Source organism: Eucalyptus grandis, chromosome 7 (assembly GCF_016545825.1).
Source record: "Eucalyptus grandis isolate ANBG69807.140 chromosome 7, ASM1654582v1, whole genome shotgun sequence".
Classification (NCBI taxonomy): domain Eukaryota; kingdom Viridiplantae; phylum Streptophyta; class Magnoliopsida; order Myrtales; family Myrtaceae; genus Eucalyptus; species Eucalyptus grandis.
The window spans coordinates 598,344-614,227 of NC_052618.1; the positions used below are offsets into that span (position 1 = coordinate 598,344).

Below are 15,884 nucleotides of genomic sequence, written 5' to 3' on the forward strand. Positions count from 1 at the left end.
TATATCAAAAGAAACTCTACACTAGCCTAATTAGTATAGGGTAAATTCTTTTCTTATAATTTTGGATTAATGTCACAACAAATCTTAAATTGAAAATTGGCGAACTCATGTTATATTTATTTTAAATTAATTTTCACATCTCAAAAAGTCAGTTGAGTGCATAGAAAATCTCCATCCATTGTTAGGTCTTTAAAAGGAAAAAAAGGAGATGATGATGACGGAGGAGGAGGAATAACTAGTGTACCACTAGGAATCCCACCATAGCTTGTCAAAAGCGATTTACACTTTCCCTTAAACAACCAGTTTTAAGACCAGCACAATATTTCACATGTCGCGTGTAGAACTATTTGACGAAGCATAGAAGTGGGGATGATTATACATGTATCGCGACGTGGAATTTTCTCTAAATCCACTTTGTGTTTTTAATGAGATTTGAAACCCCTATTTCCACCCTATAGATATCTAAATCAACCCCATTTTCATCAAAATGACAAAATTGTCCTTAATTTTTCAATTGCAATTTAAAGTGGATTGCCATACTCCTTTTTTCTATTTTTTTTTATTCTTTTGAGAATTAGTTATTATAATCAAGTATTACATATATTTTATTTTCTAGTGTATTAGAGGAAGGTACATATAAATATTCCTATAACATTTTACATGTGTTTGTCTTCTTTATGAAAACTGGATGGACTTAGTCGTATGTAACAGGTAGAAGTAGCACTGCCGTATCTAAATTAGCCCATTTAAGAGAGGTTTAGTCAAAACAAATAGTGATATTCAAAGGCCACTAACCGTTCTCAATTTTTCCACTGCAATTTAAACTGGATGGCCACACTCCTCCTTTTTTTCTATTTTTATTTATTTTTTTGGGATCTAATTACTATAATTAAGAATTTCACATATTTTAATATTTAATGTATCAGAGGAAAAGCACATATAAATATTCCTATGACGTTTCACATGCTTTGTCTTTTTTATGAGACCTCAGAGGACTTAATCATGTGTAGCATGTGGTGCGTTTGGAATTGGCCTTGCAAAGGGGCTTTGAGCCTCTAAAGATACTTAAGGCAAAGTTTGGGTGTTTGGGAACCACTTTACAATTCCCATTAAGCCAAAGTTGGCCTTCTCAAGGTGAAAGCCAAGGCAGGTGCAAAGGGTGCCTTGGGCTTTCGAATTTTTTCTCATACAATCTTACACCGTTCATCGTTTTATTTTTTCAAAACCATCCTATTCTACTGTTCATCGTCTTCTCGTGAAGGACTTGTTGCTCGAAGCTCCGCCGACGGCTCGGCATGGTCGCGGTGGCCTGTGAGACCGTCGCCGGAAGGGTGCGGCGTCGCCGGGAGTGGTGCGTGCGGGCGCGGTGATCGCAGGTGGGTCGCGGCGGGGGTCGCGCGGGATTGGGGCGGCGAGGTCGCGCGGGAGGTCCCGCGACCTTGCCGACCCAGATCCGGGACGGCGAGGTCGCGCGACCCCTCTGCGACCCAGATCCGGGCGACGAGGTCCTCCCGCGACCTCACCGCCCCAGACGGGTCGCGGCGGTCGCCGGAGGTCGCACGACCTCGCCACGACCCAGATCCGGGGGCGGCGAGGTCGTGGGACCTTGTTGCCCTAGATATGGGTTGCGGCGGGGTCGCCTGACGTTCGACAGCCTCCCACCAAGGTCGCGGGACCTCGCCGCCCCAGATCTAGGTTGCGGCGTGGTTGCCTGACGTCCTGCAGCCTCCCGCCGAGGTCGCGCAACCTCGCCGCCCCAGATCTGCGTCACGGCGGGTCGCCCGACGTCCGCTTGCCTCGTAGGGGGTCGCCCGACGTCCGGCAGCCTCGCCGGGTTTGCCCGACGTCCGGCTTCCTCGCCGGGGGTCGCCCGACGTCCGGCGACCCTCGCCGGGGGTTCGCCCGACGTCCGCACCCTCGCCGGGTTCGCCCGACGTCCGGCAACCCACCAGCGATTAATTTTTTATATTTTTTTTATAATTTGTTTTATCACAAAAGTCCTTTGAAAGTATAATTTTTCCAAACATCATTTTGTTCAAAAGATCTTTCTGATAGACTTTTAAATTGTAATTTACCAAACACATGATTGCGATTCGAAAAGTCCCCTCAACCTAAAGTCCTTTGCATTTTCCTAATAAATTTTCCCCAAAAGTCTAACCAAACGTAGTAGGTGGAAATAGCGCCGCCCTGTTTAAATTACTGCATTAAAGAAAGTTTAGCCCCAAACCAATTCAATTAAAAAAAAAAAGAAAAGAGAATGTCCGATTGCCGTGGCAAAAAAGGAAACGCAGTTGACTTTTTCCCAGTCCCAGTCCCAGTCCAAGAGCCCCAAAAAAGATAACGCCACGTGGCGAACGCACAGCCCACACTGGCCCGCCAACCATGTGGAAAGCCCCGGGCGCGTCTCCCCAGAACCCCGCTAAAAAGAACCGTTCAACTTCCGCGACGTCGGCGTTCGCGGCTCCTTCCTCCTTTCTTCTCCGACCCGAACTCCGAAGCGAAATCCCGAACCCGAACCACCACCTCCTCCGTTCTTCCGAGGTCCGACAATGGCGGACGGCGCCGGCGCGTGTGGCTCGGTGGAGGAGTTCCTGGCGGAGTGCGAGCGGTCCGGGGACGCCGCCTACGCCGCCTTCCGGAAGGTGCTGGAGCGCCTCGAGGACCCGGCCACCCGGGCCGGGGCGCGGGCCTTCCTGTCCGACCTCCAGCGGCGGCTCGGCGCCCAGCCGCCCGCGGCCGAGCAGTGCTTCGACCGGTTCCACTTCCAGATCGAGGAGATCGTCCTCGACCAGTACCAAGGTAGAACTCTCAGTCTCTTCTCGTCGTCTCGTGTTCGGAGCCGCCGGTGCGGCGCCGGTGTGGGAAGCCTCCGATGAGGGAACTTTCTCGGAATGCGATGAATGGATCGTAATCTGGAATCGGCGAATCGCGCTGAATCGATCGAAATGTCGCTTTCGTCGATCGGAGCTTTTTTTTTTTTTTTTTTTGATTTTTTGTGCGAATGTGAAGAGGAAAGAACCGATGAACTGCGACGGCATCGCCCAAAGTTGATCTTTTTCTTCCTTTTTTATTTTTGATTTCTTTTGGATGATTTCTTGTGCGAATGTGAAGTGGAAAGACGGATGAGCTGCGACGGCATCGCTCCAAAGTTAATTTTTTTTTTTGGTCGCCTTTTATGTTGAGGTTCGATTCGGAGGGAGACGATTCGGAGAGATGAAGTCAGCTTTGAAATACTATGTGTGGTGCCCGGATTAGTTGCCTGTTGTTTTCACGAGAAAAAAAAAAGGTGAAGTAGGATTGAAGACAGGACAAAAAGATGCTATTCGTCTTGGACAAAAACAGTTCAAACTGCTAGATCATTAGATATGGTGTCTTGTTTCTGGCCAAGGCAGAAGCAGAAATTTTTATCAATCCAGTTGATTTAGGAGAGGATGCCATTTTCTTGACTGTGAACATGAGCACCCTTTCGATTCATCCTGAAATATACTAAACCATAGATAGCTAGCTGTAAGCATGAAAAGAAGTGGAGACAATTTCGTGGCGGTCCGCGAGCTAATTTTGATGTGTGAATTGGGCAAAATCCCCATCCAGCTGTGGGTGAGAGACCATATGGTACTTCAACGGGCTAATAGCTTTTTACCCATGTGTCTTTTGTAGCTACCCACGGTGGAAACGGAACAGATCAGGGTAAGCATTCCCTTTGACCGAGCACAGTACTGGCTCCACTTTCCCAGTGCTAGTTGATGATTAGAAGACGAAAATGAAGATATATTTTCCAAAATTTTTGCAGGATCAGAGAAGCTTTCTTTGATATTTTAGTTTATGGAAGACCGATGACTTAAGGGAGAGAATATATTTTGGTACCTTGGCATATAAATTTTCCTTTTGCTCTTTCTTCACCTCAAATGTAATCACATTTTCATAGTATTGGAACCAAATCGGATCTATCATGATGCTCCATACATATACATTCCAAACTAATAAGTAAGATTGTAGCATTTTCTTGATGTATCAGCCTTCCAAACTTTACTATCTCTGTGGCTAAGTCTTGCTTTCAGGATGTACTATAACAGGAGTGGTCAGTTACCTAGAACTTATGCTGATCATCAATGGAATTGAAACTAGTTCTGATTCCCAGCAGTATTCATACATAACCAGTTACTTTTCCATAATATTTAACCAGTTACTTTCCCGGATAATTAGGATTTCATGGAGCACCAAGTGGTTTACCACTTATCATCTTTCTGTGAAGTCAGCTCCACTAGACAATTTTTGCAGGTTATCAGGGAAGGAAGAAGCTGACAATGATGATAATTCCTAGCATTTTCGTCCCAGAAGACTGGTCATTCACCTTTTATGAAGGACTAAATAGACATCAAGATTCAATCTTCAAGGATAAGACTGTTGCTGAGCTTGGCTGTGGCAATGGGTGGATTACTATTGCAACTGCTGCAAAATGGTCACCCATGAAGGTGATTTTCTTTTCTTCCACCGTACTTCATACGGAGAGTCCTCCTTTTTGCTATTCTTGTTATATTTGGATTTTGGAATGCACTGGTAGATGTTCTAGCTTCTAGGATACCATTTAACTTTTATAAGCAAAAGAAGTTGGTTTATATGTGTGGATGTTGCTGCAAAATATCCTTGTGATGTGTTAGCGTAGTTTTTGGTCCTCTTTGTTTAGAAGTTTCAGTTACAATCTGATCTGAAGTTTGTCTATGATTGTAATGCAGGTGTATGGTCTTGATATTAATCCTAGAGCAGTGAAGATTTCTTGGATAAACTTATATCTGAATGCTTTGGATGAGAAGGGTCAACCTATATATGACAGTGAGGGGAAAACTTTGTTGGACAGAGTGGAGTTTCACGAATCTGATCTACTATCTTATTGTAGAGATAACGATATCAAACTCGAACGGATTGTCGGATGCATACCTCAGGTTCTGTTACAAGTGACAGTTTGTAGTTCTTTCAATGTTAATAACATGTCCTAACAGCTATGATTTCCTCTTACTCCTCTTTACATTAGAGATGCATTTGTTTTGCGGAAAATGAATAATTTCGATAATATTTTCCTAAATTGATTGCTTGTATCTCTTACAAAAGTGAATGTGCAAAAGAATATTTTGATCATCCATGGAAATATTTAGACATAAATTGTAGTCGTGACTAATTATTTTAAGCAATATAAGCAATTACTTGTAGGAATGTTTTCCATATTATTCATTTTCCATGAAACAAACGAGGCCTCGGTTTCATTTAGCTGAGCAGTTGTATTTATTGTTAATTTGGCGTGTGCATAATTGAGTGACACTGTCAGAATTCAACCTCTTTCTGCTTTCCTTGTGCAGATCCTCAATCCCAATCCTGATGCTATGTCGAAGTTGATAACGGAAAATGCAAGCGAGGAATTCTTGCACTCCTTGAGTAATTATTGCGCTCTTCAGGTTCATTTAGATTTCATGCTATATGCTTTTACATCTACCGCAAATTCAAATTTAACTGCATAATGAAACTATAGTTCTAAGTCTATGGTCTTTTTGCTGGGAAAACTGGCTTCTTTACCTCATCTACATATTGACAGTTTAGCTGCATTGAGTTTAACGTTCCATATTTACTTCAAATTATCAAACGTCTCCTGATTTCTTTGGGTGATATTGAAAACAGAAGTAGTCTACTGTTTGTTATCTTCATATTGGTTCCTTAAGTAGCTTTTACCTTTTGTTACCCTTGAAGAAAGTATAAAATCATGCCCGATAATTTTGATGTTGTTCTAGTGGAAACCCATCATGGTGAAAAGCCATGGTTTCACCCCCTTTGGTAATTAATTTCAAAGAATGGGCTAGTTTCTCTGCTCAAAATCATCCTCTAAGGTGTTTGATCCTTGTTGAATTTGCTGGTTTTCAGCGTGCTTATCCTTTGTAGCAGCATGTCACCATATAGGTGCTCCATCAGTAGTATCCCTGCTATTTGTGTCCTATCAATCTTCTATTAACATGTTTTGGGTAGCATTTTGGAAGGATTGAAGAGACAACTTGAACACAATTCACCGCAATTGCAAGTTACTGAGAGAAATTTAAAGTCTGCATGACATGAACATGAATGACTACAAATTGACACCTGAAAATGTTTTGACCTATCTTGTTGAAAATCATAGTAATATCACATGGGTCAAAATTTGAGCTATTTATGCAATGACACAAAACAAAATGAAATTCAACATGAGCATGGCGAGACAACAAAAATTGTCATCCTTTATTCAGAACAGGTTACAATATGAGGAAGAAGTTCATGAGCCAGTCCTTTTCTTGTCTTGATATACATTACCCTTTCTCTCTCTCTTCTCTCTCTCTCACATGTAGCACACGCATGCGTGCACACGAGCACACTATCAAGTGAACAGAAGCTTAGTGTTTCTCTTTATTTTTAGTTAAATAATAACCACTCAGTGCCTGACATAAATTATGTTTTTGTCCTTCCTATTTCTATTCTTTTAAGCTTGTTAGTTTCTGCTTTTACCTAACTTTATCTGATTATTAGCTTAGTTTTAGTTTGAAACTTTTAGCTGACAACTTCCCATCCAGCTTTCAGTTGAAGATGGTATTTTCTTTCATTCAACTGAATTTTGTACTTGTTCTTACGTAATCATTCCAAATATTTTCATTGTAGAGTTAATTTTCTTTTCACTATGTTTATGTAAAAATTTAAATGCTTGTTGGTGCATTTCACACCTTAAAGTGCTGCTCATACGGATAGTAACCTAGGCTATATCATGTTGTTTTTGAGTCCATATATTTGTTTACTTTTCCTTGACTTTCTTGACCCAGCTTGTGCCGTAGGTAAGAACCATGTCCCTAACTCCTTTATATGTTTCTTATTTTAGGGCTTTGTTGAGGATCAATTTGGGTTAGGTTTAATTGCCAGGGCAGTTGAGGAAGGAATTGCTGTTATCCAACCATCAGGTATAATGATATTCAACATGGGAGGTCGTCCTGGGCAAGCTGTCTGTAGACGTTTATTTGAGCGTCGTGGTTTCCGTATCAACAAGCTTTGGCAAACTAAAGTATTACAGGCAAGTCATAACAACCACATGGAAACCTCAATATGGCTCCATTTAACTATATTCCATTCATTCAATATCCTTTGGTGTCATTGACATGAGAGATGGTGTTTCTAGTATACCCAAGATGAACTTCTTTTGAATGGTTGTTGTTACAGGCTGCTGACACAGATATATCAGCCTTAGTTGAGATTGAAAAAAATAGCCCTCATCGTTTTGAATTCTTTATGGGGCTTGCCAGTGATCAGCCTATTTGTGCACGGACAGCATGGGCATATGGAAGGGCTGGTGGCCGTATATCTCATGCATTATCAGTATATAGTTGTCAACTACGTCAACCAAATGAGGTATGTCTGGTTCATGCTCTTATATCGTGCAATTTTGCTATTTGAATCTCATAAATTTTCATTTGCATAAACTCCAGGTAAAGACAGTCTTTGAATTTCTGAAGAATGGATTTCACGATGTCAGCAGTTCTCTTGACTTATCTTTTGAAGATGATTCTGTTGCTGATGAGAAGATTCCTTTCCTAGCTTATCTTGCTAGTACTTTGAAAGAGAGTTCATACTTTCCTTATGAACCACCGGCAGGAAGCAAAAGATTCCGTAATCTAATTGCAGGCTTCATGAAAACATACCACCATATTCCACTCAGTGCTGATGTAAGTCGTTTAATATTATCTTTCATCTAGTCAAAACTGTTTCTTGACAGTCCTCCCTAGAAGCTTGTCTTCTTTGTCCTCCTTGATTCTGCTAAATTCGAGTGACAACAATCTCTCAAAATGTTTGACTACTCAGAGTAAAGAAATCGTGGTTTTATTGTGTCCTTTTTTGCTGATATTTGGTGTGAGGTTTTGCCAATGTTTCTCATCAACTGGATGGCTCACTGGCTAATTCTCGATCCATTTTTTGTCCTTTGCTGAAGAAAAACTATGTAGAGAAGAGATATATGTTCTTTCTAAATGGTCACTTTAGTCTAGAGTCATCCTATCTTTCCTTTCTTGTTTAACTGTACATATTTTTACTCCTAGCAACATTGATAGACTTAAATAACATGTATTCATACTAAAATATATAAGTTTCTGACCATGTTTTTTTTTTTTTTCAACTCTGATTCCAGAACATTGTCGTCTTTCCTACGAGGGGTGCTGCTATTGAGAATGCTCTTCGCCTGTTCTCGCCTCGCCTTGCAATTGTTGATGAACATCTGACATCAAACCTGCCAAGGAAGTGGTTAACATCATTGGTGATGGAGGTAATGATGCATATTCCTGATGCCATGCGTCTTTGCAGCAGTTGTTTACTCTGATGTTTTTCTAGTGTAACCCCAATAAAATGAGATCATTGAGGGAAAAGTTACTGATCTTAGATGGTTTGAATTTTTCGCAACTTAAGTAAGTGCTATGCATGTTTCTCATTATAATAGACTCAAACATGTCTATCTGCCCCAGGGAGTAGCATCCTTGGAGCATTACTTTGGCCTTTTTTTATCTTATTTGAAGGAGATATCCGGTATAACTCTTCTATAGCTTCACATAGAATGATTTTGAACTATAATTTTTTTTTTGCCAAACTATTGAAGTCTGATTTTGCTACTACACGTCTTATTAATCTAGCACAGGAATTCATGAGAAAACCATCCCCCGATCCTCAATAATTAAAAGCAATATCCACCAGCTATGGTTCCAATTAAAATGACCAGAATTTTATTTTTAATTGCTGCTAAAATTTCCTTTCCATGTACAATCAGATGCACGTTATGGACCTTTGAGAGAGTCTCACACCAGGCATTGTACCTGGACATCAATACATTTTTATGTGGGATCTCAAACCTGTAAAACGATCCCCAACAAGCCTGCTCACCTCTATATAGCAAGAATAATTCCTCAAAAAAAAAAAAAAAAAAAAAAAAAAAAAAAGAAAAAGAAGAAGAAAAAAGCATGCAGACAAGATCTTCGGAATTATCCTTGATTAGATTGATGTCCTACATATCTGTCTGACTCCTTTTTCATGGCCATACTTCCTACTCTCCTGCACCCTACTTATATCTTATATCTCTCCCTTAATAGAAGACTGATGCTGTGATGAAGGTGTAAAGCATTACATGTGGGTGAAGGAATTGTTGAGTCTCAACAATTCCATAAATAGGTAAAAGGAAATGTCAGTATTCAAAGTTGAGAACTTTGGCTCTGAGGCTCTTTTAACAAATTGAAGTTAAGTGTGCCCCTTCTCTCAAAGCTTGAGAAGTTATTTAATTGTGTAAAATACATCTTCACACATTTATTTGGTGCAACTGGGACCTCCTTTCAATTGATCAATTTCTTCTTAAATCCATTTTGTGCAAACACGGTTAAAATTGAATTTTAATATGTCGAGCGACTCACCATATTTTTTGTAAGTTACTTCTCTCTGTAAGTTTAGCAGTTGAAAATTTCATTTTATATAATATCGAGGACTTAAAATGTTCAGAAATTTGTAAATACTGACATTTAAAGTTGAAATCATTTCTAGAATTTGTTATGTAGACACCTTTGACATACATAAGTTGACCCAGATGGAGGCTTTTGCCATTTAATTGCCTTACTAAAGGGCATAATTGAAACAAATAAGAATTACAAGTCGTCCAAAAGAATTATCAACTTTATCTATTTGAACAGATGCCAGTTGGGACCTCCTTTTGAAATACTTCATTTTTTTTCGTCATAAGTTATATTTTTCTTATTTCTGTAGGATGCAGAAGCTAAAGATCCTTTGGAGGATGAAATTACAGTAATTGAAGCACCACATCAATCAGATTTGATGGTAGAGCTGATAAAAAGGTTGAAGCCCCAGGTGGTCATCACTGGGATGGCTCAATTTGAGTCTGTCACAACTTCAGCTTTTCAGCATCTGTTAGATATTACAAGAGACATAGGATCACGTCTTTTTTTAGATATATCTGAGCACTTTGAGCTATCAAGTCTTCCAGCATCCAATGGAGTCCTAAAATATCTTGCCGGAAACCCTTTGCCTGCACATGCAGCAATCATATGTGGGCTTGTGAAAAATCAGGTGAGTGAAGTACATCTTTTAAAGTGAATTAATGTTCATTTTGTTCATGGTGGCTCTTTTTTTATCGTTAAATCCGTTCTTGCAGAATTAAATGGGACTGTGAGATAACTTGAAGTTATACTTGTATATACAATTTAGTGCTTGTGATGATATGGCTATTGCATTAATTACTTATTTCAAAGTATTGATTGTGGCCGCATGCTTGGTAGGTTTATAAGGACTTGGAAGTAGCTTTTGTCATTTCAGAAGAACAGTCCATCTTCAAGGTGTTGTCGCAGACAGTTGAATTACTAGAAGGGAATACTGCAGCAATTAATCAAAACTATTATGGTTGTCTTTTTCATGAGCTTTTGGCTTTCCAACTTGCAGACCGGCGTCGACATTCAGAGGTTTGTTTGCACTTTTTATGTTGTCTTCAGCATAGTATTATGTCCTTGTGTAACAGTTGAAAAGCAAATTTGATATTGCTGGGACAATTATCAACTTCTCACAAAGCTTCGAAAAGAATCTCCTGGTCAGATAATTCTCAGCTAATAAACTTACTTTCAATTTCTGTTAAATAGGAGTTCTGACCAAAAAACGATGTTCTCTCAAGGCTATCTACTTGTCCCTGGCCAGAGAACTTGGCAAACTTTTATAACACAAAATGAAGCAAAACTTTCTTGAATAAGTTCCAGTTTACATCATCACTTTTCCTCTTTGGTACTTATATGGACATGGGTCATAAAATGCTGCATCATGGTCAAGTTTGTTGCATGGGCAGATTTTGTGAAAAATAGCAATTATTGATGGCCACTATTTTTGGGCTTCCAGTTTGCCATGGATATTTTTATCGTCTCATGTACGACTCTCTTTCTGCAATGGGCACACTATGTGCTAGATAATCCTATAATCTTTGTAGCAGTTCATTGATGTAGGTAGTAGGCTATCTTTGGTTCTTTTAAAGTAAGTTTTTGATATGAATGTGTCCTTCAGAGGGAAGCACAAAAGCCCACATCAGTTGATACAATTGGAATTGCGAATTCAGCTATCTCAGTCCTTAATGACTCTGAGTTGTCTATTAACGAGGATCAAGGCTCTTCTTTGATTCATATGGATGTGGATCAGAGCTTCTTACATGTGCCTCCTCCAGTAAAGGCAGCTATTTTTGAAAGTTTTGCACGACAGAACATGTCAGAGGCTGAGCTGGATGTCGGACCGAGTATTAAACAACATATTCAGAGCGAGTATGGGTTTCCAACAGATAGTAGCACAGAACTTATCTATGCTAACAGCTCGTTGTCTTTGTTCAATAAGCTGGTCCTCTGTTGCATTCAAGAGGGTGGGACCTTATGCTTCCCGGCTGGCTCAAACGGGAACTACATCTCTGCTGCTAAATTTTTAAAGGCAAATATTGACTGTCCCTACGCAATCTGCGGAAGGGTTCAAGTTGACTGAGAAGTCAATTAGTGAAGTGCTTGAGACCGTGAAGCAACCATGGGTTTACATATGCGGCCCAACAATCAGTCCTACTGGTTTGCTTTACAGCAATCATGAGATTGAAAAGATATTATCTGCATGTGAAAAGTTTGGTGCAAGAGTTATTATCGACACCTCCTTCTCAGGATTGGAGTTTGGTTCTGATGGTTGGGGTGGTTGGGATCTTGCAAATAGTTTGTCAAAGTTAAATTCCTCCAGCAATCCAACTTTTTCTGTGTGTCTGCTTGGGGGACTGTCATTTAAGTTGCTTACTGGAGCATTAAAGTTCGGCTTTCTGGTTTTTAACCGGCCAAATATGGTTGATGCATTCCACAGCTTTCCAGGATTAAGCAAACCTCATTGCACTGTCAAGTATGCCATTAAGAAGTTGTTGGGTCTGAGGGAGCGAAAAGCAGGGGAACTAATGGATGCTGTTGCCACCCATATAGAAATGTTGAAGAGTAGATCGAAGCAACTGAAGGAGGTAATAATCCTTTTCTCTGCAGGAAGCTTTCCATTTACTATGTCATGGCTTTTGCTGTTTTCAGATCCAGTCGTAAATCCGGTTATAATTAAGGGAGTTGCAGAAATGGTAATGGATGTTTGTCTGCTTGGTTTGACGTTTAAACTCCATGCCAGAGTGGGATTCCACTATGAAACATTAAAAGGGGCTCACTTGGGCGTAACTGTATTATAATTTCCTCTCATTCTAATTAGTGCAACTCTTTTAACAGTTGTGTCTCTGCCATAATGAAAGTTCTGTTCCATATGCTATGATAAGCAACAAGCACTCACTATTCAATAGTAAAAATCGGAAGAATAGTTTGTTGGGCACTTAACAGGTGGCTACATTTATTTACTATATAACTCAAGGCCCCTTTTGAGGTGGGAGTGGCAACTTTGTGGCTCATATACGGTACAATGGGTTTTGTCCATTTTGTAGTTGCAATGATGGGCATTTTGGTGAAATGCTCATCTCTACCCAGAATAGCTCATCCATAAGGAATGAATTGAGATCTGTAATTGTAGTTGCCTTTGGTCTCTACTCTATTTCCTAAGAGCACTAGAAATAGTTGGACCAGGTTGAACAACTCCTTGTCCAGCTACGATCTATCTTTCAACGTGATATGTGAGTATGAGCTGAACTTGTAGTAGAGATTTTGTTTCCCTCTCTTAGAAATGCTCTCCATTTGGTGACATATGGCTTTATGTCTGCCAATGGCACATTGTCATTGCTAATTAGTGTTGTGCAGACCATTAAGGCTTTAAATCAGCTAGTTTTGCATAGTGCTGATGTGGATGTGTTTCGTTTTATTTCTCATGCTATATCCTTTACTTTGTGGTACGTGGCAGACACTTGAGAAGAACGGTTGGGATGTTCTAGAGCCCTGTGCTGGTCTTTCGATGGTGGCAAAGCCTTCTGTTTACCTTGACAAGACTCTCTCCAGCAAGCCTACTCCTAAAGATGGCGTCTGCGCAGAAGAGGGATCTACATATGACATTAAGATAGACAACTCTAACATTAGGGAAGCGTTACTCAGAAGCACCGGTTTATGCATAAACAGCAGTTCGTGGACTGGGATTCCTGGCTACTGCCGCTTCACGATCGCCTTGGATGAGAATGAATTTGACCAGGCTTTGGGTTGCATAGTCAAGTTCGGAAGCGCTGTCAGTAGCTGAGCAAACAATGCAACGTGCCATGTGTGATCTAGTTTAACCACTGCTTGCCCTTCATTCTGTGTTCCGGTCTTAATAAGCCCGTGCTGTTTGGAAACTCTACCTGAGTTTCCCCTGAAATCCAGAGCATCGTGAAATGCTTCTTGCACGAACATTACAGGACAATGTCATTTGTCTGCAATGACGGTGAAATGTTTGCACATGGTTAGATTGCGCTTTCCCTGCGGTTATCATAGTTTTTTGGTTTTATGAATTTGTCTGCCACTCCTTGTTCTGTGTATAATGTGGAGAGCGTTATCCACAGGGTATGCCAAGAGAAATTCGATCTGCATCTAATTCAAGTGGTTGTTGCAACTCGACATTTCACTTAGTAAAGCATCTAAAATCTTTCATGAAATCTCGATCTTTTGGTAGAAAGATGAGTTATATCTTTTTTTTTTTTTTTTTTTTTTGGTAAATACAAGTTACAAAACTAAGAAAAATTAATGTCATAAGTCTACAATATCAATTTTATCACTAAGCAAAATATAAGATAATTCTCTAAGAGGTTGGGAGTAAAACGTAGTATCAAAATGCTTTGCTATGCTAACATTACCAATCATATCAACAGGTTAATGTCCTTTTTCAAAAATGTGGTGAATTTTGAAGAATTTTCAATAATCTTATGATATTCTTAAGTAATGTTGAATCAATATTATCTGTTATTTTTATCTGATTTAATAAGTTCGGTAATGAATTTAGGGTACATATCAATGATGGGTCATATCTTATGACAAGAAAACCTCAGATTTGTCTGCACATTTTTTTTTTTTTTTTTGGATCTGTTGATGAGGGCAGAGTTTTCTAGAACTGCCAAGAAGCTATGGAGTGTCTCTAGAATCATGCAGACAACTCTCCGTTTCTCCATGCGCACAGAACAATCCAGACAACTCCCCCCACCTATATAAACACCTCTCACCGCTCCTCTCCAACCTGCACAGATTTCACGTCGACAAGCCTTTGCAATTCAAGAGAATCGCCTCATCTTCATTGTTCCCTCAATCCTCATTCCATGACCATGGCCAAAATGGCAATCCTACCGCCACTCGCCGTCGCGGTCGCCCTCATCTTCTTCTCGTCCCTTGCTACTCCAGCCACTGCGCTCGTCCCATACTCGAGGTCATCGCTTTGGGACCTCATGTCTCTCCCTGACGACCCTTTCCGGGTCCTGGAGCACACTCCGCTCTCCCTCCCCAAGGGCATGCCCGATGCTGACGCTCCCCTTCCCCTCCTGGCGCGTGCTGACTGGAAGGAGACGGCGACTGCCCATGTTATCGCGCTCGACCTCCCGGGGATGAAGACGGAGGACGTCAAGATCGAAGTCGAGGACAACCGGGTCGTCCGGATCAGCGGAGAGAGGAAGGTCGAGGACAAGGAAGGGGACAAGTGGCACCGAGCCGAGAGGGCGAGCGGCAAGTTCTGGAGGCAGTTCAGGTTGCCCGCGAATGCCGACCTGGACAACATCAAGGCTTGGCTCGAGGACGGCGTCCTCAGGATCACCATCCCCAAGCTCGGCGACGACAGGAAGAGGCAGCCTAAGGTGATTCAGATCGCCGAGTCGGAGTCACAGCCATCTTCGCCACACGTCAAGAAGGCCGACATGTGAAGAGCTCCAGACTGGTCTCCCAGTTTCAACCGTTACGAGGAATAATGTTTTTGTGTTGGATGAACGAGATGTTTGGATTTATGTTTGATGACGTGTATAAGGTATAAACCATAAAAGAAATCTGTATTTTCTCAAAGATTATCAAAGATTGTATTCCTAGTAATGAGAGTTGAACAAAGTCTGTTTTGAACCAGGCTTGCGAAATCAAATGCTTTCTCCAAAGTTTCTCCTGTGATTGTAAGAACTAAAAGAAAGAGACTACGAGAAATTCCAGTGCCAAATCCAAAGATAAAATGCAAAAGGAGGAACACCCAAGAAGGTGAAACGTTCGCAAGAAATCAATATATATATTACATGCGCATGCAAGAGTTATTTGCCAAAAACTTAGTCCATGTAGCAGAAAAGAAACGGTAGGCACATCATCGAAGAAATTGGCGTTTCCCTTCGAGAAGATGATGATCTTGAATGACTCTTTTCATTGAAAGATTAACCCAATCCAAACATTTGTGCCATTATCGGAAATTAGCGTTTTCAGCTCTGATGTCTAAACAGATGACATCAAGAGTGTGCAGGTAGTTCCTTATGTTTCTCTTTTAAGATTTTCCCTGCTAAAATATGATGAGCTCATTTCTGGGATTGCACTTACAGACAATGGGGTTCATTCATCCATGTTAGGTCCAAAGATCCTGCCTGTTTATCATTTTGGGCACCGCACGCCAAGTATTTCACTCTTCCCTTCAGAAAAGTTTCGAGCTCCTCGATTGAGAGCAAACCAATTAAGATCTAGCTTTTCCGTGGGCGCCACAATGCTACTATAATCCTTGGATCAATCCCCGGATAGAGACATTGTCATTGGCTGGGATCTTTGGCTGGGATCTCTAGACCAAATTGCCAAATTGAGAATCCAGCCTAGCCATTCTATATGTTCTGTTCTCACCAAAAGTTGAGCCAAAGCGACGCTTCCTCCGCTGATGACCTTCTGCGGTCATGATTT

The 15,884-nt window shown here is 40.9% G+C and overlaps 2 protein-coding genes across 2 annotated transcripts; both read left to right on the forward strand.

Moving 5' to 3' along the window:
• The first annotated feature begins 2,441 nt into the window (after positions 1–2,441).
• On the forward strand, positions 2,442–13,602 carry LOC104452450 (methionine S-methyltransferase). Its single transcript, XM_010066912.3, is given in 13 exon segments — positions 2,442–2,799; positions 4,279–4,472; positions 4,734–4,940; positions 5,352–5,447; positions 6,884–7,072; positions 7,219–7,407; positions 7,485–7,721; positions 8,180–8,314; positions 9,790–10,110; positions 10,320–10,499; positions 11,086–11,504; positions 11,506–12,052; positions 12,922–13,602. Coding segments are annotated over 13 exon segments (3,291 nt in total). The 5' UTR covers positions 2,442–2,549; the 3' UTR covers positions 13,249–13,602.
• Positions 13,603–14,192: 590 nt separating this feature from the next.
• LOC104452453 (22.7 kDa class IV heat shock protein) lies at positions 14,193–15,094 on the forward strand. The gene has a single exon (XM_010066919.3). It carries the CDS (start codon positions 14,297–14,299, stop codon positions 14,888–14,890), a length of 594 nt encoding a protein of 197 aa, XP_010065221.2. The 5' UTR covers positions 14,193–14,296; the 3' UTR covers positions 14,891–15,094.
• The last annotated feature ends 790 nt before the right edge of the window (positions 15,095–15,884 follow it).